The 27,804-nt window shown below is 43.8% G+C and overlaps 2 protein-coding genes across 6 annotated transcripts; one reads left to right on the forward strand and one right to left on the reverse strand.

The window, feature by feature from the left end:
• Positions 1-1,106: 1,106 nt before the first annotated feature.
• On the reverse strand, positions 1,107-27,751 carry LOC109621629 (zinc finger protein 658). 5 transcript variants are annotated; one of them, XM_062846225.1, is made up of 3 exons: positions 26,437-26,572; positions 4,420-4,748; positions 1,107-2,839 (listed from the first exon to the last, which is right to left on the reverse strand). In XM_062846225.1, exons 2-3 carry the CDS (start codon positions 4,716-4,718, stop codon positions 1,126-1,128), a joined length of 2,013 nt encoding a protein of 670 aa, XP_062702209.1. In that variant the 5' UTR covers positions 4,719-4,748; positions 26,437-26,572; the 3' UTR covers positions 1,107-1,125. The 5 variants fall into 5 exon arrangements, with proteins under 5 accessions (XP_062702209.1, XP_062702208.1, XP_062702211.1 ...); XM_062846224.1 differs by lacking the exon at positions 26,437-26,572 and adding an exon at positions 4,810-4,887; XM_062846227.1 differs by lacking the exon at positions 1,107-2,839 and adding an exon at positions 27,617-27,735 and having other exon boundaries at positions 4,582-4,748; positions 26,437-27,538.
• LOC115254340 (RUN domain-containing protein 1) lies at positions 5,197-14,169 on the forward strand. Its single transcript, XM_062846223.1, has 3 exons — positions 5,197-7,559; positions 7,629-7,726; positions 13,346-14,169. The coding sequence occupies exons 1-3, from the start codon at positions 5,760-5,762 to the stop codon at positions 13,548-13,550; spliced, it is 2,103 nt and encodes a 700-aa protein (XP_062702207.1). The 5' UTR covers positions 5,197-5,759; the 3' UTR covers positions 13,551-14,169.
• Positions 27,752-27,804: the final 53 nt, after the last annotated feature.

The following is a 27,804-nucleotide window of genomic DNA, read 5'->3' on the forward strand; positions in this document are numbered from 1 at the left end:
GGCGAACCCAGCACCCAGAAGGTGGCCAAAGCCGGAAGAATACGGTGGGCAGGGCATGTTGCAAGAATGCCGGACAACAATCCTGCAAAATTGGTGTTCGCGACAGATCCGGTTAGCACAAGAAGGCGTGGAGCACAGAGAGCACGAAGGGTGGATCAGGTGGAGCACAACTTGGCGAGCATCGGGTCTGACCGATGATGGAGAACGGCAGCCACGAAACGTGTATTATGGAGAAATATTGTTGATTCAGTTTTATCTTTAATGAATTCCAAAAGTCTCTCTACCTGGTGTTCATTGATTACGAAAAAGCTTTCGACCGTCTTAATCACGGAAACATGTGGGAAGCCCTCAGGCGCAAGGGTCTCCCTGAAAAAATCATCGGCCTCATTGAAGCACAGTACAGGGCAAATTTTCGTGCAGAGTACTGCACAACGGTGTTTTGTCCGATCCCATCCGGGTCGTTGCTGGAGTGAGGCAATCGTATATTATTTGTGCATTGTGGCCTCACAATTGGATCTCCAACGTGGAGCTCCATCGTCAATGTCATCAAAAGCCGATAGCGACATAAATTCGGGAGCGAAAGTGGAGGTGGGTCGGCAACACTCTACGCAGGGGAGGGAACGAAATCTGCAAACACGCGTTCGATTGGAACACAGCAGGACATTGCAGCAGAGGCCTACTCAGAGGCTCATGGCGGCGCAGTCTCAATAAGGAAATAAAGGAAGTCGATAGAAATTAGACCTGGCCACAGGTCTAGACGATGGCTGGCAATCGCCCAGGATGGATCTTCAATTCGGCCCTTTGCAGGATACCTTCAAGATAGTGGAGAAATTCGTCTACCACATGAGTCGTGAACGAGGATATTTATTTAGGCCTAAGTCTGATCTTTAAAGTAAGGAAGTAACGCTTTGAACTTCAGTGGAACTATTGATAAACAGTAAAAAAAAACTATCGATTTACAACTTTTTTCGTAAACGCTTTCTTGGTATAGAAATAGTCGTTCATAGTCGTATGAAGGAAAAATTAAAGCCTTTTATGGACTACGTATCTAAGTATTGCAAATAAAATCGAAAGGATGTTCTCTATAACAAAAACAATGCGCAGAATAATCAACGCAAATTCCCTTTATTGAACACCAGAAACTATTGCACTTGCCGCATCGAGACTTGGCACTTGTGGTGCGGACACGGTCCCCATGACGGGTGGCGGACCCAGATCCACCTGCTGTACCGGAGGTTCATGTTCCGCAGTGATATGCCGTTCCAGCGATGCGTGGTCGACGAACTTCCTCCGACAGCGCTTGCACTCGTATGGACTCTCCCTTAGGTGATGATTGCGGATGTGAGCCTTCATGCCCTCCTTGTAAGTGAACAGCTTTCCGCAGAATTCGCAGGCGTAGTTCTGCTCGTTCCGGTGCAGTTTCATATGTTGCGTTAGATTGTTTTTATGCAGAAAGTATTTGCCACAGATGTCGCACTTGTGCTCCCGGATCTTGGTATGGACCACGTAATGAACCTTCAGCTGGGATTCGTTGACGAACTTCAGGTCGCAGCGATCGCACTTGACGTCTTTGAAGTGGTTCTTCAGGTGGTTGTTGATCTTCATGACCGTTTTGGTGTAGGATTTTCCACATAGTTTGCAGGTGTAGATTTTATCTTGGCCTGGCTCTTGGGTTACGGTGTAATGCCCACTCCAGTCTTTGTGTGGCTTGTAGTTTGCATTGGTGTTGTGAATTCTCTTATGCAGGCCTAGATTACCGGCTGTGTAGAACTTCATAGGGCAGAGATTGCATTCGTAGGTTTTCTCGCTCATGTGCATTTTCAAATGAGAGTTGTAGCTATCCAGCGAATGCACCACTCGATCGCATATATTACACTCGAAGCGCTGGGATTTCTGATGAACCCTCGCTATGTGATCTTTCAGTTTGCCCTTACGATGGAAGATCCTGTCACAGTGTTCGCACGGTAGATTTTGTCGGTGATCGCGCATGTGGCTCTTAAGAGCCGATATCGATTTGCATACTTTTCCACATTCGCTACATTTGGACGGACAAGGAGCACTTTCCCCCAAATGGAAGCTTTTGACGTGATAATCTCTAGCGCGATCGTCACAATACCGTCGATCGCAGTACTGGCACTTCATTGGTTGGGCATGCATTTTCAGGTGATAGTTTAGGGAGCGAACACTTTTTATAACTACGGTTTCCATCGTACAAGCCGAACAATGATACGGCGTACGATCCAGGTGTGTCGTCAAATGCTCCAATAAGGCTTTCGCAGACCCCAGAGACTGGCTACGACAGATGTAACATTTGTGGTCGTTCAACTTCGGACGATCGGGATCGTCGTCTTCGAACTTGGGTGCACGTGACGGATTCCTCTTTCCAGAAGATAAAACGGAAATTTTAGTCACTCGTTCCTTTCGGCTAACACGGATAGATTTCCGAACAACTTTTGGTTTGGTCTCACTTGGTTCATAATCAGAACCAGGATAGTCATCTTCCCCGGAAATAGCACTTGCTTCCGCTTGAATGCTATCAACAAAGTTATCATCGTTAATCTGATCCGGCTTATCTTGTCGAGCCTCATTATCTGTTATTGCTACCAACTCTATACGAATTTGTTCTATTTTTATTGCTTCTGATTCGTTGCCTTCGTTACTTAACTGTTTCATCGGTTCTATGTTACAATCAGGTTCATTAATCCTTACTATATCGTGTGGAATAGACACTTCTTCATGTTTATACTCAAGTGGTTCAGTCTGGTAAAATTCTGCTTTGGTTTCGTTGGATTCTTTGGACTTTAGAATCTCATCCAGTTTTCCTGAGGATTGTGCCACGCTGTCAAAGGTGTTATAAGAAAGAATTTTAGGGTGGTACACGTTAGGTGGAATATGCGTACGTCCTTCATATGCATGATTCCATTGACTTTATGTAAGATGCAATCAATAGGTTATTGTTATAATTATGAATCAATAAAACAATACCTAACAATTATATAACTGTCCGACTGTCCAATATCTCAAAAGCTCCCAGAGAGATCCCACGAGAAATTTCGTAAAATTTGAGGAAAATCTGCTCATGTTGACGCGTGCCCGCTACCGTCATCTACTCAGTTATTTTCGAAACACAGCAAAATTTGCATTGGGCGATTATGATTTTGTGACGATGGTTTGATTGATGGTTTGATTTCTTCGAAGTGATAGGTCTGTTGGGCTGTCGTATCACAGACAAACAAACGTAACACTCTTCAAAACGACTTGGTACATGCATTTAACGATCAATTCAAATTTCATTTGATTTGCGCTATCCTTCCAGATGCGCTAGTGTTCGATCGCTTTGACGTTCGCCAGTGTACACGCTGCTGAATGATGCAAACGAAATGTACAGGCGCTTTGTTTAGTAGTGTGCGTGTTAAATAAATGCCAAATCGAAATCCATCATGGCCGCAGTGTCGCGCGCGGTTCTACCAACAGGTGGCAGTGTGCTCATGAAAAAGACACCGGGCAAAAGATTTTGAGTAGTTTTCATTAAGAGCTACGTCTGTTTGTCTGTGGTCGTATATTTCTAAGAGGAATTCCACAAGAAGCATTCGTGGAATAACTTCTGGAAAACTCCTGTAGAAATCCTGGCAAATAATAACAATTGAGACGCTATGTTTGTCACGTATAGCATCAAATTGAGGTTTGGGGATGAACCAGCCTCGGGCTGAAAATCTCTTTAATAAAACTAATAATAATAAAAGCATTAAATTTGATGCTTTGTTCTGGTTTGTGGCTATTTATTCATTTTTTTTATTTATTTATGTTAATAATCCATCCGACAAAAGTCTACATGAATAAGTTAGTTGGTAAATAAAAACAAGAAACATTACAATAAAACTTAACGAATTAAAAATTACATCTTCATCTTCTTCTTCGGAGAGCATTGCGTAGCTGGTTTAAACTTCTGGCAAACTCAAACACGGATTCTGCCTCCAAAAACGCGCTAATCATCGCTGCCAGTGGCGCATGGTAACCATAGGCAGTACGATGGTACCTGATTTGCAGCAACAAAGAATTCCGTACCCACCTTTGAGGAACTCGGAAGTCCAATTGCGCAAGTATTTCCGGGCAATCTACTTCACCATTCAGGAGCTTTGCTACAAATATTGCCTGTCGTATCGTCCTCCTACGCTCCAAAGAATCTAAATCTAATAGTGGACATCTGTCCAAATATGGTGGCAAATTCGTCGGATCTCGCCAGGGAAGATTTCGCAAAGCCATTCTCAGAAATCGCTTTTGTACCCGTTCAAGTCGAAGAATCCACGTGACTTCATACGGCTATGTCTAACGTGACCAACCGTTTAAGTTAAGTTGTCCCAATAGGACAACTCTCCGTGTTTTGAACCTTTTGAAAGCATTTTCCAATATTGTACTTACCATTCAGCTGGGACATTATCCAAATCATCTTCTTCAAGCAGCGGGTCAACCGCTCTCAAAATTTTACTCCTAAGCTGCCGATCGTTTTCCCGGAACTCTTCCAGATTAGACTGGATTCGTATCAGGGTGGTGGCACAAGGTTTACAAATGTTGCACGGAAGCCCATCTCCTTCGGTCACGTCAATCCGGACGACTTCCCTGATGATGTCCAGCAATCGCTCCCGTTTGTACGCCCTGAAGATTGGCCGGACCCGGGTCTTTTCCGAAGAACACATACGACAAACTTTGTCCAGTTTCATTGTAGTTTACTGTTTAGTGCATTTTGAAGTCTGAAAAAAGTCGAATTTATGAAAAAAAAAAAACAAAAAAAAGATATGTTTTAATTCATACCTACGTGATGCTACGCACCAAGAGATACCTAAATAGCGTAAATATAAACACAAGGATCTCCAGCCCCAGGCTTTGCGTCCCAGATGCGCATCAAAAGCCACTCACTAATAGGGTGGCCATGTGAAAAGATATAAAAAGATAAAGAACATATTGAAGGGATTAAAATTTAATAAATACCTATTTGCATTACATATAGTTTTTTGCAGGTTGTTTCTAGATTGAGCTTAAATAAGGGCGAAAGTAACATGATCGATTTCACTTCGTCGACCCTCTCTTCTTCAAATTAAAGATTATTATAAAACCGAATTAACCGGTAATTTGTTTTGTTTACAACAGCTGCCAACGTTATGATGGCAACCCTACGCACCAAATGCACTCACCGACTGTCACTCACACGATACGCATGACGAGAAAGCACTTTCCGACAAGGCGCACATCCTTGCGGAAAACCATTTACGCCAAAGGGAAAATCCGTGGAAAACGTCAATAATTCGTGAGTTTTCCATTTTCACCCGTGTTGTTTTCGTGGTGGAAAATTTTCCCAACCGAAATTGACGAAAAATTGTTGCCTTTTCTCGCCAAACATCCATCGCAATCGGGCTTTGAGCGAGGCGTGCGAGTGGTGCTATTGCAGTGGCGTACCGGAAGTGGTCCCGAGGCGCAAAATTTCAAACACATATGGTGATGCGTATCTGTGAGGGCAATTAGTTTGTTAAGGACGACTCGAGAAAATATTTTTCTCCTGACAGTTTTCACTTTCCGTCACCCACTCCAGAGGATTTTTCCGATTAACTTGCTTTCATAACAGGAGACCCAGACTGCGTGGGACGACAATGATGACGATGTCCTGAAGAAAGATAATGAAATTGTTAGTTACGGTCGCATTCGATAAGGTGTTTGTTAAAGTTTTCTGATATTTCCTGTGCTAGAACACTGGTAATGTGGTAGCAATGTCGACCGAAATAGAGATCAGCGACTGTTGCGACAATATCTCGCAGAATACGAGCGAGGACTGCGAGGATAAAATCGAGGAAACTCGCTTTCAATCCGGAATGCTGTACGTAGAGAATGAACAGATGTTCCGGAAGACTACGTCGGATGACGAATTTGACTTTGATTCGGCGTTTAGTTCGGAATCGAATAACATTCTAACCGATGAAAGCACTAACGAGGGTGGTGCCGTTGGAAATGACGATGGTATCGAGGAGAGTGAACGACTGCGGTCGTTGGAGGACGAGCATGAGGCACTGTCTTCCAATCTGATAGCCCTCACGTCGCACTTTGCACAGGTTCAACTGCGACTGCGACAAATAGTTGAAGCTCCGCCTGAGGAACGGGACAACCTATTGAAAAATTTGGAAGAGTTCGCCTTCCTAGGGATACCGGAATTGCAGCAAGATTCCGTAAAGAAAAACATCCCCGAAATCGTGGCAGATTTGGATAGAAGCCCGGAATCGGTCGAGCATCTTCGTGAAAAGCAGCATGCTTTAATCGACCAACTAAAGAATCAGTTGATTGACTTGGAACGATACGCCTATGAATCCGGGGCAGGTATCCTTCCGCATACCATTCTCCTGGAGAAGCAAAAGGTCATCATCGATGAGATCAAAAACAAAATCAACCTAAATCTGAACGAGCTGGATTTACCACAGTTGACTACCGAGGACTTGAGAAATCAAGTCGACACGGCCCTAGACGAGCAGTTGGTCAACCCGCTGAAGATGAAGGAACAACTGGTATCGCAGCTCAAAACGCAGATTCAGGACCTGGAACGCTTCATCAGTTTTCTGCAGACCAACGAGAAAGAGGAAATCAAAAAGCGCTTCTACCAGCAACAAGAACTGGCCAAGGCAGAAGCAGCCGAACGAACCGAAGCACAAGAACGAGCCAAATCACGTTCGATTTCCTCCCACAGCAAGAAAGAACCGAAGTCAAACAACCAATCCCAGGAGCGAGACGACGCTCCAAAGCGGGAGACACTGAACAGCAAAGCGTTCGGCCTGATGGACAAAGCCAGCACGATTTTGCAGATGTTTGCCCTGTCGCAGTTCAACTGTGGCAGCGAACGGAACCGCGATCACTTCCAGCGCAATATGATGAAACGCTCCAAGGAGAACTGCTGGGGAGACATTCGGGCAAAGCTGGAGATCGATGTACAGGAAGTGATTTCGCTGGCCATGGCCACCCAGGAGGATTTTCAGCTATCGGAAACAGCAAGTGAGTGTGGAGAATCACGAACGGCAAACGGCCGGAAAAATTACGAACTAACGATGGTGGTGCGGAAGCAGCTGGCCAAAACTATCCAAGGACTGATGCAGCATGGACTACGAGGTATTACGGAAAGCAGTGGCAGCCTAGTTCCGTTTATTTCGGGTTGTTTCTCCGGGGGAGGGTACCACAGTCAGGGACCTTCGAAAGGCAGCAGCGAAGAACGGTTCTATAGCGGAGACACCAGAAGAAAGAGTACTGGCAGTATGAGCAAGGCGGCAACTACACCACCAAAGCGCCATTCGAGTTCGGTGGAGGAGGAAGAACCCATTGAGATGAATCTGTTCACGCAATTGGAGGAGGATGAGGAGGACGAAGTAGAGTACTGTGATGGAGACGAGTCGGACATGCATGCGTGGGAGTTGTTATTACTGTATTACAATATCAAAAATGGCGACCGATACAATTCGGCACCTGCTAGGAAACTTTCCGAAAGCTTCAATCTAGACCTGGTGGAAGGAAGGCCACAGTCAAATAAGCAGGTATGTACCTTAAAAAGGCTATACCGATAGCCGATGAATGTTGAATTAATTTTCTTTTGTAAATTTTAGAGTCTTCTGAGTGCGATAGGTACCATAATCGCTCTACACAGTCCTTACAAGAGGAGTTATAACTCACAGTTTAAAGCTTTCATCTGTGCAGCACTAAAGTAAGTATATTTTTCAAAATTTGAAGACTTTCTGTATGTATTGTGTATGTTTAAAAGATCTGTATTTTTTCGGACAGTCAGGCGGCTCTAAATGCGCTAAAAGCTTTCACGTGTCAATCAAAGCTAGTGTGGGAATGCATTATTTTTCTGAAGCAATTGGCCAGTAGGAACGAGGTAACTTTATACTGAGTGCCCGGTCATTGTGGAATTCTGGGAAATGAAAACGCCGACAATTTAGCTAGACAGGGTGCGGCATCAAGCTTTGTAGGCCCTGAACCTTTCTGTGGAGTTCCTGAGTGTGCTCTTCGGATGAAACTAAAAACTTGGGAAATGTCCACGGTAGAATCTAATTGGAATGCCACGGATACATCCAAGCAAGCAAAAAGGTTCATAAAACCCAGTGCAGAAAAAGCCAGGTCCATACTGAATCTAAACAAAACAGATCTCAGGCTAATTACTGGTCTGATGACTGGCCACTGGCCGAGTAAATATCATCTAAGTAAGATTGGAAAAATCCAATCCTCCGAGTGTCGTTTCTGTCAAACGGAAAACGAAACTGCCGAGCATTAACTCTGCAACTGCGGAGTGCTGTACCATCACAGATTGGCGATATTTGGTAAAGGGTTTCTAGAGCCCTTGGAAATTTGGAGAAGTAATCCCAACAGGGTAATAAACTTTATAAAACGAGTTGTGCCTAGTTGGAATCAGGTGTTACATCAACCATTGTCCATCACAGCTCAATTGTGACAGGATACTTGACTAGCACCAAATTAAATATGGGTCATACCACAATATTCCTAAATAATGGACGCAGTGGTTAAAAGGCTCTACAGATGAGGGGAAAAAAATGTTTAAAAGATGCTGTCTTATCTATACTCGATGTATTGAGCTTGAGCTTGATTGACCGCCCGCAGTTGCTACTCCAGTATCGCCAGATCAGCTACACTCACACAAGGAACCAATGAGATAGCTGCTAGGGACCTTGGGACTAACAGGCATCTTCAGTGTGTGAGCGTTGGTGGTCTTGTATTTTTAGGCGACAATGGCGCCTGCTGCGTCAGGTTGCAGGTCAATGGGGAAGGGGAGGGAAGTGATGATTGCAATCGCTTGCCCACATCAGGCCGTTGAATCCTTTGCGCCTGCACAAGGTCATGCGGATGTTGGTGTGTTGGTGGGAAATGTTTATGTTTGGCACCGATCATGCATTGGTGCAAGGGTGCCAGGCGTAAAGCGATAGATTGTGTGAAGATTACTGTGAAGCGGCACAGTCCGCTTGGTTGCATAACTTGTAGGCGTTATATGATAGATTGACACTGTGCTGTGATGAAAGTTGGAAGGAAGGGAAATGGCTTTTTTCAATCCGTTTCTGGTTCTAGCGATACGAATATACATGCGATGAATATGTAGGAGAGAGAAGGAGAGTGAGAAACTAAATAGAATGATACAAAGTAGGAGGAAAGGAACGAGCCAAGGATTGAACCCAGGACCTTCTGCATATGAATCAGAAGCGGTAGCCACAAGACCACCAAGTTCGTCTTATATATACTTGATGTATTCACCCTCATTCTTGTTTACGGACGTATCCACTTTCGAACGTTTTTTGTTCGATCGAATCAGTAGGCCATTTGATTTTGCTGGCGTAAACGGGAATGCGAACGATTTACGTTCGAAAGTGGATTCGATCGAAAACAAGAATGAGGGTGATTGAGACTATTTATAAGGAGATCATCCACGTAGATGGTCAAGAACATAATTTTGTCTCCGCGAATTGTCCAGTAAAAACACGGATCTACGCTCGATCGCTGCAGTCCAAACTCTGGGAGCACCGCATCCAACTGCGCATCCTATACGCGGCTAGACTGCTTAAGGCCGTAGAGGACCTTCTTCAGCTTACACACCTTCCCGTTTGACGCAGCAAACCCGTCTGGTTGGAGCATATGTCTTCGTTCTGCAGCTCGCCCTGCAGGAATGCTGTGACCGCGTATATCTGGTCGATGCGTACCGTACGACCGACGAATGCACCTCGTTGTAGTGCAGGCCGAGCTTCTTACCTGTTTTCCTCTCCGCTCTAGCCTTGAAGGATTTCAACGCATCAAAGGCTTGATTTTTGCTTTTCAGGAAATAAACCGCTACCCGCATGCTCGCATCATCCAGAAACGTCATGAAGTAGTAGCTCCACCTAGTGACGAAACCTTCAGTGGCCCGCTAAGGTCGGAGTGTACCAACTCCTCCAGTTCTTCCGATTTAGACATGCTTCTCGGGAACGGCCGCCTTGTGTGCTTGCCCTCTAGACAGGCAACACAACCCTCCAACGATCCTCCTTGGAAATCGACTCCGTTTGCAATCTGCTTCAGATGCCAGAGCTCGATGTCGCCCACCACGAACGACTGCTCTGAGCGATTGACTCTGTATAATCCACCTTCCTCGACTCCGCTGACAACCAGAACTCCGCTTTCATCCAGACTTCGCATTTGTCCTTCGTGAAAATAACAGTCTTCCCTTTCTTGTAGATAGCACTCACCGATAACAAATTCGTTGCTAGATCGTCGTTCCAACGGTGTGCTTTATTTTGGCTTCCTCAACGAACTTCTGATCCAGCCGCGCCATGTGACACGTGGTGCCCGAGTCAAAATAACATTCTGCAGCGCTGATAACCCCCATGGCAAAAATGGAACGAAGACCCTTGTGCATGTTCGAATTCTTCGACTGTTGCTTCTCCGGGAACAGCAGCAAAATGGCCAGTCTTGTTGCAATTGAAGCAGGTCTTCTCGTCACTTTTTGGCTTGCATCTCTTGGAACCTTGCTTGCTGTACAACGCACCTTCGATCGTTACTGCAAGTCGGACCCTGCTCAATCTTGACGTTTTGTAAAATTCTCGTTTTCAGTGCATCCGCCGTCAGGGCGACACCGGACGCCTCTAGGCCCATTATCATAGGCTCATAATATTCCGGTAACCTCAACAGCAGCATGGCTGCTAACCAGGAATCGTCCACCTTGAATCCCACCGAGGCTAACTTGTGGTTTATGCTCATCAGCTCATCAACGTAGGCTTCAACGGTTTGACAGTTGACGATGCGTATCGAAGTGAACTTCCCTAGCAAACCGATTCCATTTGTCGAGCCGCCGTCTTGAAAGGCGGATCCGAGCTTCTTCCAGGCGTCTCGCGCATCGGCCGCATCCAACACCAAGCTGTAATTGAAGCTTTCCAGGATCAAACAGATGGTAGCGAGCGCACGTTGCTTCAGGTCCTCCGGCATCAACGCTTGAGCTTCGACGGTTTCGGCCCTCACGGCTTCCCAGCATCCTTCGCGAACGAGAATCATACGCATCGTTAACGCCCATGTCGTGTAATTCTCTCTGCCGAGTAGCTTCTCGATGGTCGGCAGCGCCACGGAACCTCCGCCAACTTGAGCGCTTCTTGCATCGGCTGAGGTTCTTCCGTTTCCTCCACTTCCGGCAGCAACGTGATTCGGTGACATTTCTACTTCGGGTTCACTGCTTAATGTTTCTTGAGGTTGAAAATATCTTCAAGACTACTTCTGGGTTCTGGCTACGGTCCTCTTACTGGGCCCGTAACCTATAGCATAGCAACTAGTAAAACGACTGACGTCTTTGAGTACTAGCTATGGAATGAAAATTTTATTGACTACCTTAGTAACAAGCATAGCGACGCGAATTGTTGGGCTACTATGACTATGACGCATGTTGGAGACTATAACCTGTCGTAATAGTTTTCTCAATGCTTCCAGTGAGCTTTTTCGCTCTTTTAAGGAAGCACGACACTAAACAACGAACTAATATGTGACGCCCTGTAGTTCAGCGAAAAACATTTTCTGATAATTGACACGGGATTTGAACCTGCGCTGCTTAGTGACAGTAATCGCATGGCCACGAAGCCTCACTTGTTAGCCATGTGGAAAGGCCGTACTTTGGATATGTCGTTGAGGGGGCAGCTTGGCTATCGTCTTGATCCTAGACCGTACAGCTTGGCAAAGATGTCCGGAAATGGAAGCGGATAATGGTTTGCTTGATGAACGGCTTTCAAACCCGTGGACTAGTCTCCGAAAATTCGGTTCGACCCGTTAGCCTTGCGGACTACGACGTTTGGAGCGGAATAGTGTACCAAAGTGATGATGTCGAGTTTCCCGAGTTGGTTGATGCACCGTACATTATGTACGTCCTCGGATGCTTTGAGCAGAAAACGAGTCGAATGCTTTCTTTCAGCTCCAACTTCACTTTGACTTTACTGCATAAACCGAGCTGGTCGCTTAAAACCTTGAGACGTGTGTAATCCTAATACGTGTCAACTGAGGCTGTTGATAAGGACGGACCATATTGTAGTTGTCCACCAGATCGGAACAGAAAAGGAGACGTTTCTTATTGCAGTGACGCTGATCATTTCACACCGCGTGCTTTCTCCGATGGTGATGTCGCATTCGAATTCTCCATCGAACGGTATAATGTTGTCGGAGGCTGTCCTTGCGTTCACTGTGGCCGGCGTAAGAGCCGAGCGGTCGAGTTTCCGGCACTTGCCTCTGATGATGACGGAGGCAGTGTCGCGTTGCAGCCGAATGCTCGTTTTTTAAAGGTAAATGAACACGACACGACGGCGCTGCAACCGTCAACGACTACCACCTCACATGACACTTCTGGTTTTCTGAAACGTCTGGTTCTTCCGGGACTTGGAGCTCTCGCAGTATCCCTCACCGGGTCCAAATTGGATCACTTGTTATGTTTGTAACTGAATCCCGGACGTAATGTAGCGCACCACGAATTCAGCACAGGGTATTTGGCTTCTATCCGCTGTGGTTGGATGGACGCTTTTCTTCTTGACCACGCTTGCAGAATCGCTTCCTACCAAACTTGCAAACTGTTCGGACTTAGCCGTAAGTAGAGGAGTCAACGTTGCGATCATCAAACTGCCATGTTCCAGGCTGACATGAGCAGCTGACATTCCTAGAACAGTTGCTTTAGGGTGATTTCGTTGTTGTCTTCGAGTTTACTGAGGAGACGTGCCCGAATTTCGACGTCTTTCTCCGACGTTAGACCGAACACGTAAACCAAGCACTTGAGTTGCTCCTCATTGATCTTGTCAAGCTCGAACTCGACGCAGCTTTGTTCGTTCACCCTACTTGAGAAAGCCACGTTATCCTTGCGTTCTCTGCATCTTTCAGAAGCTTGTCGAATTGCTGCTTCCACCTTTTAATTGTCTCCCACCTGGCCGTCAATGTAGAGCGAGGTGGACCACGGCGGACTGGTCATACAGTGGAATCTATACCGATGGCGGAACCAGGGAATCGATCCGGGGAATTTTCGGTATTCGCGTATACAGTGGAAAACGACGACGTACGATACAGCGATGTTTATTGCACGGACTCTTACAGTGAACTGTATAATGCATTTTGTCAAGTTTCTTACAATGTCGCCCATAGATGGGGAGACAGATGTCGCACTCTCAACAGTCAAGACGATCCAGTTCGAGTTCTTTTAATCGCTGCACATTTCCGCTCGACTACCTACCATGAACTACATCACACTGGAGGTGGTGACCTCTTTTTTACGTGAAATTCGATTATTACATTATTTCTCACTTGTTCTTTCTTATTTTTTTCTTTTCAGCGCTCAAAAACTCACACAGTGGCTCCACTTGATCTACCAATGCAAAGAGCTGGTCAGTTCTTACTACACCAGTTGGAGTTACGTCGCCAACACAGGATTCCGCGATGCACTGAAAACTCTCGATCGGCTCACTCAGTATCGGTTCGACTTGCCGGTGGATCTATCCATACGGCAGTTCAAAAATATCAAAGACGTTTTTATGTAGAACTCTTTTTTCTTGTTAACTTCCTTCTTAAACATAAAACATACGACATGTGTATAGTCTTCTAAATCCTCGCGACTTATGGCACCGATGAAGACATTTTAGAAATTTCCGCAAAACAACCGTAAACATTCCGTTCGACAGCATTGCCTAATACACTTTTCTAGTCATGTAAGAAACACCCTACCGAACACATACGCATTTCGATTTAGGAGATCTTTCCAATTACAGCCAACACCCGAGCTTATGGTCACACATATAGCACAACGACTATCTTACTACTACTATCAATCATTCATTCCTCAAAACATCCCGATGAATAATTTAACAACACAATGATCTAGCACCCGATAACTAGAAGACATATTTGTTCGAACCTAATATTGCTACAGAACCCATAACAGAACATATAGATTGTTTTAGCCGAGAGACAGATACAGATGAACACGGAGAAGTATAGTTGTGTTTTGCTATTATTAAGCTTTATATGACTAACCCAAAGAACTATATCAACAATATTGAAAACAATAATTATTGAACAACTGAAACTTTAACTATAGTGCAACGTGTTGGAAAGAGCAACAAGGAAAAAGGAAAGATATATCTGTTAACTATAAACAAACAAATAAACAAACAAAATAGAAAAAAAAATGATTGCGTTTTATGTCACCAAGATGACCAGGTCAGGTTATTTGAAATGTTCCCAAGGGATGTGTTAGCGAATGTTGCCATATTACATATAATAAAGTAACAATGAGAGAAACGGACCGCAAAATCCTCAATTGTTTCATTGAATAACCTCCTAAATCCATGCGACGGACTTTGCTTTACAGTAGAAGTTTGATAAGTGCACTAAGTCACTTGAGAAGACTTTTGACGTTCGATAATGTATATGAAACATCTACTGTGTTGTCTGTCCAGTCTCCAGATAAATCCTCATTAGACTGGTCCAAGAACTTTAGGTAACTAGTACGATCAACTGAAGAAGGTGGATTCGGAAGCGACATGACGACTGGATCAGTAGACGTTGAGCGAAACGGTTATATAATGGATTTCTCTATAACATCATTGATAAGTCCACGATTCATCGAATAAAATACGTCTATTATTGTGGGTAATCATTAATACTTTAAATCTTAATTTGTCGGTTTCCTAAATACTACACAACTCTACACACCACGCCAGTTTCATACTACACACAATTCGAAAAATCAGTTCATGACCATCATGACTTTAGTATACGATTCCGTCAGTTATACCGTGTTATGGTAGTCTATTTACCATATTTCCGCCTGTTGAACGTAAGCCTTCGCTGTTTCCTGATCCATGTTGTGGGCTTTAGTTAAATGTTCGCCTAATTTATAGTTATCGCTTTTGGCGCATATTATATGGAGGAAGAAAAAAAACATGGCTGGTTAGTGAGATTCATGGTGGATTTCTAAAACTATCCTTAACAAGATTTGTGATTGAAACGTTAATAGGGCATTTGTGGAGGTATTGAACATTTGAACAAGTCTCGGCCTGTCTCGGCAAATTCACTGAAATTAACCCTTTAACGCCCAAGATGCCTCACATTTTTTTTTAGAATGCCTGAAGGAATGCCTGAAGAAATTCTGAAAAGAATTCCTGAAGCAAGTCCTGAAGGTACATATCTCGAAAAAAAAACTACCCTACCATCTGCCATACCCTCTACCCTATCCTCTACCATAACCACTGTCCTATCCTTTACCGTACCCTCTAGTCTATATTGTGCTTAATCGTACCGTCTACCATACTCTCTACCCTAACCTTTTTTCTACCCTCAACCCTACTCTCTATCCTACCCTCTTCCCTACCATCTACCCTATCCTCTACCCTAACCTTCTACTCCACTCCCTCTACTCTATCCTTCACCCAAACCCTCTACCCGACCGTCTGCTCCACTTCACCGTTTACCCTACCCGCTACCCTATCATCTACCATGACCCTCTTCCCTTTTTCTCATAAAGCCTGATCGATAGATACCCATATTGCATGGTATCATAGCTCAAAGTACCATACTGTGGCCGCCATCTTGGATATGGTCCGCCATCTTGGATTTCGAAATAGGGTACTTCTACTCATAAAGCCCGATCGATAGATACCCATATTGCATGGTATCATAGCTCAAACTATCATTCCGTGGCCGCCATCTTGGATATGGTCCACCATCATGGATTTCAAAATGGCGTCAAATATCGATTTTTAACTTCTACCCATCAAGCCCGATTGATAGATACCCATATTGCATGGTAACATAGCTCAAACTACCATTCCGTGGCCGCAATCTTGGATATGGTCCGCCATCTTGGATTTCAAAATGGCGTCGGATATTAATTTTTGAGTTCTACTTATGAAGCCCGATCGATAGATACCCATATTGCATAGTATCCGAAGCAGCATTTCCGTTGAAAAGCATGTATTCTGAAGTTTTGACCGCCATCTTGGAGCCTAAGCCACCATCCCGAATTCCAATACCCCTACTACCACCTCCACATCCTAAGGAATGTGTATGCCAAATTTGATTAAAATTTCTTGACGCATTCCAAAGTTATGCCTATGTTCCGGCATACATATATACATACATACATACATAATACTGTTGGAGTAGGCCGATCTACAGACATCTGATCAAGTAGTCCAAGCAACGGAAGTGTCAGATAGATTTTTCATTTTCGTTATTCGTTAATAAACCGTTATCCAATCAACACGTATCTGCGTTTACTCTGGCCATTTCCAATAGGTTATGCGCCCAGGAATTGAAACCGAAGTAATTGGAAGAATGACTAACCCCGGAAGTTCAAGCAGCGGCGGACATTTTGGAAGCGGAGATGGTGCTTGGGCGGCTCCTACAAGCTACAGCGTATCAAGTCTACCTGCAATACAGCGTTTGTTGGGACGTGAAAACTGAACGACCTGGAAATTTGCAGTGCAGTCATTGTTGGAACTGGAAGAGCTGTGGGATGTCGTAAAGCCGATACCAAATGCCGATGGAACGATGCCGGTGGTTGATGCGAAGAAGGATAGAAGAGCGAAAGCGAAGATTATATTGCTGCTCGATCCAGTGAACTATGTTCATGTACAAGAAGCGAAATCTGCCTACGAAGCTTGGACCAAACTTGAAAATGCCTTTGAAGATTCGGGAACTGAACGGAAGGTCGGACTGCTGAGCAAGCTAATCAATACAAGGTTGATCAACTGCACGTCAATGGTCGACTACGTTAACCGGATTGTTTCAACATCGCACCAACTACGAGGGATTGGATTCGACGTGAGCGAAGAGTGGGTAGGAGCACTACTACTTGCTGGCCTTCCTCCGGAATACAAACCGATGGTGATGGCAATTTCAAGTTCTGGAGTAGCGATAAAAGGTGATTTGATCAAGACGAAACTTCTTCAGGAGGTGGAAGAACCATTGGTGAGTACAGCATTTGTATCCAAGGATCGTCAAAAGCAGTACAATCATTGTGGCAAGCAATACGGAGAACCTCGCGGAGAACAGTCGTCGTCGAAAGGACCAAAATGCCGATGCTGTCACAAATTTGGTCATATAGCGAAGAATTGCCCGAACAAGTTTCGTCAAGGTGAGAGGAAAGGAAATGCTTTCTGTACCGTTCTTTCTACTATCAAGGACGATGGAGACGAATGGTATTTTGACTCAGGAGCGACTACGCATTTGACCAAAAACAGAGATTTGCTGAAAAACCTACGACCTGGAAGCGGAACTGTAATTGCTGCGAACAAAGGTACCATGAAGGTGGAAGCAATTGGTGATACGAAGCTGAAATCGGAATGCTGTCCGGCGGATCCCGATATCGATGTGCGAAACGTTCAACTGGTACCAGAACTATCTACGAATTTACTGTCCGTGAGTCAAATAGTAGAAAACGGTAACAAGGTTATATTCGATAAGGATGGATGCACAGTTGTGAATGCCGCTGGGAATGTTTTCGCTACAGGATCTCGTAAGAACGGATTATTCAAGTTTGACAGAGCCGATACATCATCAGTCCTGGTATGCTCTGATTTGACAAATCTGGAACTTTGGCACAAAAGGATGGGTCATTTACACTTGAATGGACTTAAGCAGCTGAAGCAGGATCTTGTAACAGGAATATCGTTCGATGAGAAGATGTTCGAAGTATGTAAGGTTTGTGCTCTTGGAAAACAGACAAGACTACCATTCAAAAAGCAAGGAAACCGTGCGAAGGAGATATTAGAAACAGTTCACACCGACATTTGCGGACCTATGGAGGTGTCGTCGATCGGTGGAAACCGATACTTCATCACGTTTACCGATGATAAATCGAGGAGAATGTACGTCTATTTTTTGAAAACGAAGTCAGCCGAGGAGGTATTGCAAGCATTTCAAGAGTATCATAGCCTGGCGGAGCGCCAGACTGGCCGTAAACTGCTGACGATTCGCTCAGATAATGGAAAGGAATATACGAACGGAAGATTTCAAGAGTTTCTGAAGAAACTTGGCATCAAACATCAGACAACCGTTGATTATACCCCGGAACAAAACGGTCTGGCGGAGCGGTCCAATAGATACATCGTTGAACGAGCGAAGTGCATGCTGTTCGAAGCAAATCTTCCAAAACAGTTCTGGGCAGAAGCAGTTGCGACATCTGTTTACTTGCTCAACCGTTCCCCAACAAAAGGACATAACATGACTCCGGAAGAGATGTGGTCGACGAGGAAACCAGACCTGGCACATTTAAGGATATTTGGTACGACGGTCATGGCACACGTTCCTCGACAGAAGCGACAGAAATGGGACGTCAAAGCGGAGGAATGCATTCTGGTTGGATACGAGGAAGATTCTAAAGGCTACAGATTGTTCAACATGAGAAGAAAAGCTGTTGTCAAGAGCCGAGATGTTATTTTTATGAAGGAAGGAAGAATCGACAAGAATCTCCTGGTTGATGTCGGTCAGGCCCGGATCGACGAAGGATCTGCGTACGTGAAACTGGACTTGGTTGAGGTAACACGTGATCAAGGAGAAATTCAACCGAATCCAGCAAATTCTATCGAGAATGTAGAAGACGAAAACGAAGAGGCCAACGAGAATTTCGAAGACGCTAATGACGACGAGGAAGCAGCCCCCGAGGTCCAACCGTGTACATCCTCAAATCCGTCGGACCCACCGATGCTGAGGCGCAGCGGCCGAGAACGTACGCTACCGAGCAAGCTGAACGATTTTATTTTGCGAGGCAAAGGTATATTTTTCCCGAATTTCTCGGAATCGCCCGATTCTGGACCAACAATCGAACCTGAAACCAATACGGCAGCAACAGAACAGAGTGTAGTAGCAAGGAAGCGAAACAGGCACTCGGACATGAAACAAACCACGGATGATCCACAAACGCTGGTGGAAGCATTGCAGAGTGACAAGTCCAATGAATGGAGAACCGCAATGGAGGAGGAGTACGAAGCTCTTATGAAGAATGGGACCTGGGAGTTAGTTGATCCACCACCGCAGCGAAAAATCATTGGATGCAAATGGATTTTCAAGTCCAAACGTGACGAAAACAACGTGGTAGTTCGTCATAAAGCTCGACTGGTGGCCCAAGGTTTTACGCAGAAGTTCGGATGTGATTACGACGAAGTATTTGCTCCAGTTGTAAGGCAAACAACCTTCCGAACGTTGCTGGCTGTCGCTGCGAAACGAAACATGGCGGTGAAGCAATACGACGTCAAGACCGCCTTCCTAAACGGCGAACTTGAGGAGGAGATTTACATGCATCAGCCGCCAGGATTCATCTCGGAAGGCAACAAACAAAAGGTATGCAAGTTAAAACGAAGTTTATACGGATTGAAGCAAGCGGCACGAGCTTGGAATCAGAAGTTGAATGCAGTACTCGAACAACAAGGATTCAGGCGGTGCGAAGCAGATCCGTGTCTATACAGGAAAATGACGAAGGGTAAAAGATGTTATGTACTAGTCTATGTGGATGACCTGATCATAGCTAGTGAAAATGACGGGATGATCAAAAACCTGGTAGCTGTACTTCAAAGAAATTTCGAAATCAACGAGCTGGGTGACATCCGATACTATTTGGGCATTGAAGTAGAACGTGACCCGGACGGAGATTATTTTATCAGCCAGCGGAAATACATCAACCACGTTATTAGCAGCACTGGACTTCAGGATGCGAAAATCTCAAAATTTCCGTTGGATACTAATTATCAGAAGCTCGAAAACACCGGAGAACCACTCTCAGATAACCACAACTATCAAAAGTTGGTAGGACAACTGCTGTATTTGGCTGTCAACACAAGACCGGATATATCCGCAGCTGTATCAATCCTTAGCAGAAAAACGAGTTCACCAACGCAGACCGACTGGAACGAGCTGAAGCGTGTAGTAAGGTATCTAAAAGGAACCATCAATTACCGTCTACGTTTGAGTCGATGCAGGAACCAAGAAGGACTGATTGGCTATGCAGACGCGGATTGGGCGGAATCTACAGGCGATAGAAAATCAAACAGCGGACAACTCTTCAAGTTTAACGGCGGAACTGTTAGCTGGAGCTGTCGCAAACAAACATGTGTTTCCCTTTCAACTGCCGAAGCAGAATTCGTTTCGTTAGCTGAAGCTACACAGGAAGCGCTATGGCTCAAGCAGTTGCTAATTAACCTGGATGAACCCGTTAAATTGAACATTCTGGAAGACAACCAAAGCTGTTTGAAAATGTTGGAAGGAGAAAAATTTAGTAACCGAACAAAGCATATTTCCATCAAGTATAACTTTATTCGAGATATCAGCGAGAAGAACGAAGTGAAATATGTATATTGCCCAACCGAGGATATGATAGCTGATCTTTTGACGAAGCCACTATCTGGAGTTCGACTAGCTAAACTAGCTGCCGCTAGTGGATTGGAAGCAGCAGATCGAGGAGGAGTGTTGGAGTAGGCCGATCTACAGACATCTGATCAAGTAGTCCAAGCAACGGAAGTGTCAGATAGATTTTTCATTTTCGTTATTCGTTAATAAACCGTTATCCAATCAACACGTATCTGCGTTTACTCTGGCCATTTCCAATAAATACAAATAGACAAACATACAAACATTTAAACATACAAGCATATAAATATACAATCATACATACAACGACTTTTGTATTATTGATTTACAACTCTACCGAAGAAATGAACTATAAATTATTAACCATTCATTGTCAAGATGCCAGGGAATTGGAAATGAAGCTCATAGATCGTGGCAATATGTATTCTTTAATAAATAGGACGCAGGTCAGATATGGGTTAAGAAGTGCAGCGTTTTACTCAGACTATACCCAGCAATGCGCACTCTAGTGTTCTGGACGAACTCTTCGTTCAAAAGCCGAATGCTACAGGCAAGCTGGGCTTACACAGAAAAATCCCCGAAGATACTGCTGCAGGAATCCCTGAAGGAACTCCTAGAAGAATCTCTAAGTGTACATCAGGAGGAATCCTTGAAGGAACTTCTGGAGAAATATCTGAAGAATCTCTTGTAAGAATGACTAGAAATACTCATGGTGGAGCTCCTGAAAGGACTCCAAGAAGAATTCTTGAAGGAGTTTCTGGAGGAATCACTGAAGGAATTGCAGGAGAAACCACCTAAGGAACTCGTGAAGGAATCACAAAAGGTGCTTCAGATCAGATGGAATCATGAGGAACCCCTGGAGGAAGCTGTACGATGATATTTTGCAGAATTTCCAGATCAAAAGGTTTTACCGTATGCGACGAAGTTTGTTTCTGTGCATTGACAAAGAGATGGATCGTTCAAATGCCGAATGCTACAAGCAAGCTGGGCTAACCCAGAGAAATCCCGAAGTGAATCTCGTAGTGCAATAATATATGAAAAATGTTTCTGGAGGAACTCCAGGGTGAACCCCTGAAGAAAACTCTGGAAAAACTGCTAGAGGAATCAATGAAGGAATTTCATAAGAAACCACAATAGTACTTTCTGGATAAATCTCAGAAGGAATATCTGAGGAAACTCCTAGAGAAATCCAGAAGAAATTTCGGATGGAATCGCTGGAGAAACTTGATGAGGAAGCCCTGAAGGAACTCTTGGAAGAATTCCTGGCGGAATCCCTGAAGGAGTTTCTGGAATGAGTTCTTTGAGGAATTCCTGTAGGAGTGCACGAAGGAGTTCCTGAAGAAGTTCCTGGAAAAAATCGCACCAAAGAAGAAATCCATCAAAGATTTTCAGTAGGAACCACTCAATTTCTGGACAAATCGCTAAGAAAGTTCCTGGAGGAAGCTTAGCAATTTAAGGAGAAATCCATGAAGAAATTAAAGGAGGAATTCCCGAAGAATTTCAAAAAGGTTCCCTGAAGAAGTTTCTGGAAAAATCTCTCCAGCAATTATTCAGAAAATGGAGTTTTGAGAGAATTCCCTAAAGAAATCCGAGGAAAGAGGTCTTTGAGTGTCCTAAAGAATCTCGGGAGGAATCAATGAAGGAATACAATTATTTCTGTATGAAAGTATTTTGGAAGGAATCCGCGAAGGAAGGTCGAGAAAAGTCCCTGAAGGAATCCCAGAAAACAGAGGGAAAAATACCTTCGAATATCCAGGAGGAAATCCCAGGAGAGATCTCTGAGAGAACCCCGGAAGCATCCCTAAAGGAGTCCCAAGAAGATTTCCTGAATTATCTAAAACTAACCTGGGAAATTAATGGAGAAATCCCGGGGAGAATTAATGAATCCTGGGAGGAATTCCTTAAGATATCCCGGGATGAATTCTTGAAGGAATCCCGTGAGGAATTCTGAAAGGTATCCCGTCAGGAATTCAGGAATTCTTAAATGGATCCCGTCAGAAATTCCTCAAGAAATTTCGAAAGGAATCTCGGGAAGAAACTCAGCAAGAATCCTGGGGAAATCCTTGACACAATCTTGGGGAAGAATTCGTGAAAGAATCCCGGAAGAAATCCCTGAAGGAATTTCGGGAGAAAATCCTAAAGAAATTGTAGAAAGAATTCCTGGGAGGAATGCTTGACAGAATCCTGGAGGAATGATTGAAAAAAAAAAACAGGAATGATCAATGCAGGAAACCTGCAAATAAATGCTAAAAAAATCCCGATGAAAATCACCGATGAAATCCTGAGAAAAATCTTATAATCCCTGAACAAATTCAGAAGAAATCCCCAAATGAATCTCCGGAGGAATACTTTAAAGAATGCCGGCATAAATCAATGCAGGAATGTCGGGAGGAATCCCGGGAGAAATCTCTCAAAGAAGAAATCTCTGAATCAGTGTTGTGCTGGTAGCGGTGGCCAATTTCTGGAAGATTACGGATTTTTCTTTACTCGGGCTTTATTTCTTCTGCAGCTCATACTATTTTTATGTTATAATCTACAAACTTTTCGTAAGAAATCATAGTTGAACGTTGATCTGAACTCTTCTGGAAATTACGAACACTTTTCGATCTAATCCAGGATTTTCTTCATGATTTCCTTCAACATTTTCTCCAACATAATAGAAGCTCCGAAGACTTTTTAGAAATGTCTTCATAATGTTTTCCATGACTAATTGGAGTTCTTTCAGTAATTGGTCATCCAATTTGTCTATGCTTATAGACAATCTTGGAATGTCCTCTAAGAATAAACCTTCAGTGGCATTGTTCCGAGTGCATCCTTGCCGAAATTTCTCTAAGGTTAGTTTCATGTACTCATATACGGCACCGGCTCACCTCAGAGAATAATCCTAAAGAAATGTCTATCGACGTATTCCCAGAAGGATCCTTGGAAGAATTCTTGAAGGTAATCTCGTAAAGGCCTTGAAACTATCTTTGGAGAAAACACTCGACGTATCCTTGTAAGAATTTCTGAAGGAAATCCCTAAACAAATTCTTGAAGAACTTCCTGGACGTATTTCCGGAGAATTCTTTAAAGAATGGAATCTTTGGAATTCCTGGACGAATCGCTAGAATATATTCAAAACGAAATATCTAGAAGAATTTAAGGAGGGATTCCTAGAAGAATTTCTGGTGCATTTATAAAAAAAAAATCCAAGAGAAATTTCTGGAGAAATCCCGACACAAACTTCGGAGGGAGATCCCTGGTGTATTCCTAGCGGAATTTCTGGAGGAGCTCCTGAATAAGTTCATGGATAACTTCTTGAAGCATTTCTTGAAAAAAAAAGAATCTCAAGAAATATTCCTGATAGAATCGAAGGACAAATTTCTGAAAGATTTTTTTTGCAGAAGCTGTTGTATGTGAGGGTTGTTCTTGAAAAAACTCATGGATTGATTCCTGAACAAATCCCTGGATGACTTCTGGAGAATTTCCTGGCTCGAGCCCCTTGAAAATTATCTTGAAGAATTCCAATACAAATAGCTGGAGAAGTTCCTCTAGAAGTCCATGATTGAATTAGTTCAAAAAAGTCTTCGGGTATTCCTGGACGCATTCCTGGAGAAATTCTTGAGTGGAAAGTGATGGAAGGGTTTCTGAAATTCCCGAACGAACTCCTGAATAAGTTTTTTAAGATATCCCGAGAGGAACTTCTGAAAGAATGTCTGAAGCATCCCTGGAAGAATTCTCGGAGCAATACCTGTAGAAAATCCCTGGAAGAATTTCCTGATAAATCCCTGGAGGAGTTCCTGGTGGAGTTCTTGCCTGAAGGAATTTCTGAAGGAACTCTTGAAGGAATACCTATAGCAAATCCTGGACGAATTCCGGGAGGAATCCATGGAGAAATGTCAGAAAAAATGTCCGGAGATATCCTTGGAGAAATATCTGGACAAATTCATGGTAGAATCTCTGCTGGGATTCCTGGATGAAGTCCTGGATGAATCCCTGGAAGAATTTCTAAAGGAACATCTGGATTACTAGAGAAATTTCTGGAGGAATCTGGAAAAATTCCTCGAGAAACCTGTAAAGAAATTCCTGGGGGAATCCCTGCCATAATTACGGGAAGAATCTCTGGAAGAAATGCGTGGACGAATGCTTGATGGATCTCCTGCAGGAATTCCCGATGCAATTCCTGGAAAAATCTCTGGAGGAATTCCTGGACGAATTTCTGAATGATTCCCTGAAGAAGTTATTGGTGGAATCTCTAGAGGAATTCCTGGAAGGATTCTTGGAGGAATGCCCGGAAGAATTCCTGAAGGAACTCCTAGAGCAATCTCCTGGCGGAATTCCTGCAGAAATCCTTGAAGGAATCCCAGGAGGAATTCCTGGAGAAATCCCTAAAGGAATTCATAGAAGATTCCCTTGAATAATTCCCAGAAGTCTCTGGGCATCCCTGTAGCAATCCCTGGAGGAACCCTTGGAGCAATTCTTGGAGGAATCCTTGGAGAAATTCATGAAAACATGCCTGTAGAACTTCATGGAATCTCTATGGATAAATTCCTGGAGGAATCTTTATAGATGAATTCCTGGAGGATTGTTTAGAAAAAATCCTAGGAAAATCTTCAGATGAATTCCTGGATAAATCTCTGCAAAAACCTCTGGAGGAATTTTTAGATTTTTAGTAGCAATTCCTGGAGGAATCCCGGCAGCAATCCCATGAGGAATTTCTTAGAGAATCCCAGGAGAGCATTCTAAACGAATTCCTGGAAGAATTTCTGTAGTACAGCATCCGCTCGATAACTGGCTGCTGTTTAACTGGACTGCTTTTTAACTGGGCGCTCGATAACTGCACTCTGAAAAGTTTTCACGTCCAATCTACATGAAAAATCACGTGGACGCCATCTTGCACTCACTTTGCCCTTCTTACATGATTCATGTGACTCTTACGTAGAGCCACGTCAGAGTCACCTCGATTTCAGTTACCAGTTACATGATTATCATGTGTGAAAAATTGAGTGGCTGCAGAAAGTTAGTACACAACATGGCGGTCATCATTGTTTACCTACTAGTTTTGCTACTCGTTGATTTGATTTTCTCGGTAAAAATCCAAATTAAAAGGTATGTAATAAGATAATAAATCATACACACAATTCAAAAAATAATATTTTGAAAAAGATTCTTCTTATTAACTGTTATTTGTTCTTAGAAATAAAGTGAAACCATCGGACATACCTACTTGGAGCACAAACTCAGTCGACGCTTGGAGCTGAAGCATGAACGATGTCAACAAAGGAATCAGTAAATTATTTGTTTTACCGAATTTTTGCAGTTTTTACGTATAACATAATACAATGTATTACATTATTGAAGGATAGCAAAAATAATGTGGCTTTTTTCTAGATTGTTTGAAAGAAATCACCAAAAACATTCAAACAAGGCACCGTACCATCGCCGTAAAGTTCACATGATAATCATGTAACCGTGAGTTCCTCATTTGTGAGTGCCGCCACATGCTAGTCAGGTCATTGTTACATGAAAAGTTAGATGGACGAAAACTACCAATGTTTTCATGTAAGTTGGACGTGAAAACTTTTCAGAGTGTGGGCTAAAGTCCAGTTAAAAAGCAGTTGTCTGTCAAAAATAAACGAAATTTAACCTCACATTGTGTAAACTAGTAAACAAAACAAAATATAACAATAGCCTCCGGCTCCGGGAGCTCAGTCCAGTTATCGAGCGACGCTCGCTAACTGAACTGTGGTCAAAACCCAGTTATCGAGCGGAAGCTGTAATCCCTAAAAAAATAAAAGGAATCCATGTCTGCAGTAATTTCTGGACGAATTATTGAAGGAATCCTTGAAGGATTTTTGGTACAAAAAAAAAATCTAGCTGATAAAGACTCTCGGGAGAAATAAATGAAGAATTTCTGAGAGTTATCTTATTATGAAGACATCCAGGTAGATACAGGAAATCTCTTTAATCTCGGGAAGAATATCGGAATACTAGAATGATCCTATGAACGATTGTTTTCAAACACAATAAGAAAATGCGAAATGCGATCTGTTAATTTAACAAAAACAGGAATTAACTTACCGGTATCCATTCTGGCACAGCGCACACCTCACCTTCTGTCCGGTGTGCCGCACCATGTGCAAGCGCAGATGGCTCGGTCGGCTGAACGACTTGTCGCAAAGGCCGCACTTGTGCTTCTGGAAGTTCTCCTGGTGGCTTTTCATGTGTCGCTGCAGGGTTTTCTTCCAGCCCATTACTTTCCCGCAGATCGGACAGGCAAAGGTCCGGCCCTCGTGGATCGATTCCATGTGCGCCTGGAGGGCCACCTTGCGATTGAAGGTGCGATCGCAAATTGTACACCGGATTTCCTCTGGTTCCTCTCCACCGGATTTCGGTTCGCGTTTCGATGGCTTAGGTGTTCTTTTGGACGTTTGTTGCCGATAGATCAAAGGATCTTCGCGTCTCATTTCATGAAGCTGGATATCTTCGGTGTCGAGTTCTTCTGCATCCGTTGAATGCATTTCTTCCTTTAGGGAGATAACGGCTTCCGGCATTTCGAATGAGTAATCTGTCTCATCTTCATCGTCCTCTTCTTCGTGGTCCAAGGATTGCTGCGAAGTTCCGAAAAATATTTTCTGTAGTTTCTCTTGAGCTTGTTCGCAGCTCTTGATAAAACTGGTGGCCGTTTTCAGCATTTGGAGACACGGATCGCACACTCCGTTGGGAAACCCTTCCAGGAAGCGTCCACGACCAAGACACAACTGCAGTAGATCTTCGGATTCAATCAAATCCTCCAGGTGGTTCTTCAGCGGACACTTTTGTTTCTTACCACAGAAACGACAATAGATAAGAATCAAGCTACCGGAATCGGTCGCTTGTGGCAGCGGAAGTTTATAGTTTTCCTGCACGGATTGGATTACAAACGAACCGGGAAGGTTGATCGATGGCACGACGTGATTCGCCAGGCGCAGCTCGGTTTGGCTCTTGTCCAGCTGGTCTTCGCGGAAATGCAGAATGCAGATGGCACGATCGCGCGGATCAGAGGCTTCTACCACTTCGTCGTACCAGGACGTCGTTGTCCACCATTGAGCCAGACTGGAGTACCTACTGACGCTGAACATGGTGGTGTTTCGGATTTGCGATCGGCAACCCGGAATGGAGCAGCACTTGGACATAATGACTGCTGGTCGAGTATTTGACGTGAAATTTAGGTATTATGAAATATTGGTTGTATTTTATGACGGTAAATAACGTAAATTACCTGCGAAAAACGATCCAGATGTTAACACAAAATTAAACGACGCTAACAGCCCAAACAGCAGAGGTGCAGTGTTTTGATGCGACGCGAAAGAATCAACCATCAGCTGTCAAACCGGTCAACCGCCCGCGCATCAAGGGGTTTGTCTCGTCAGCTATAAAAAGCTCTGGCATAAAATTAACATGACTGAA

Source organism: Aedes albopictus, chromosome 1 (genome assembly GCF_035046485.1).
Source record: "Aedes albopictus strain Foshan chromosome 1, AalbF5, whole genome shotgun sequence".
NCBI classification, from domain to species: Eukaryota; Metazoa; Arthropoda; class Insecta; order Diptera; family Culicidae; genus Aedes; species Aedes albopictus.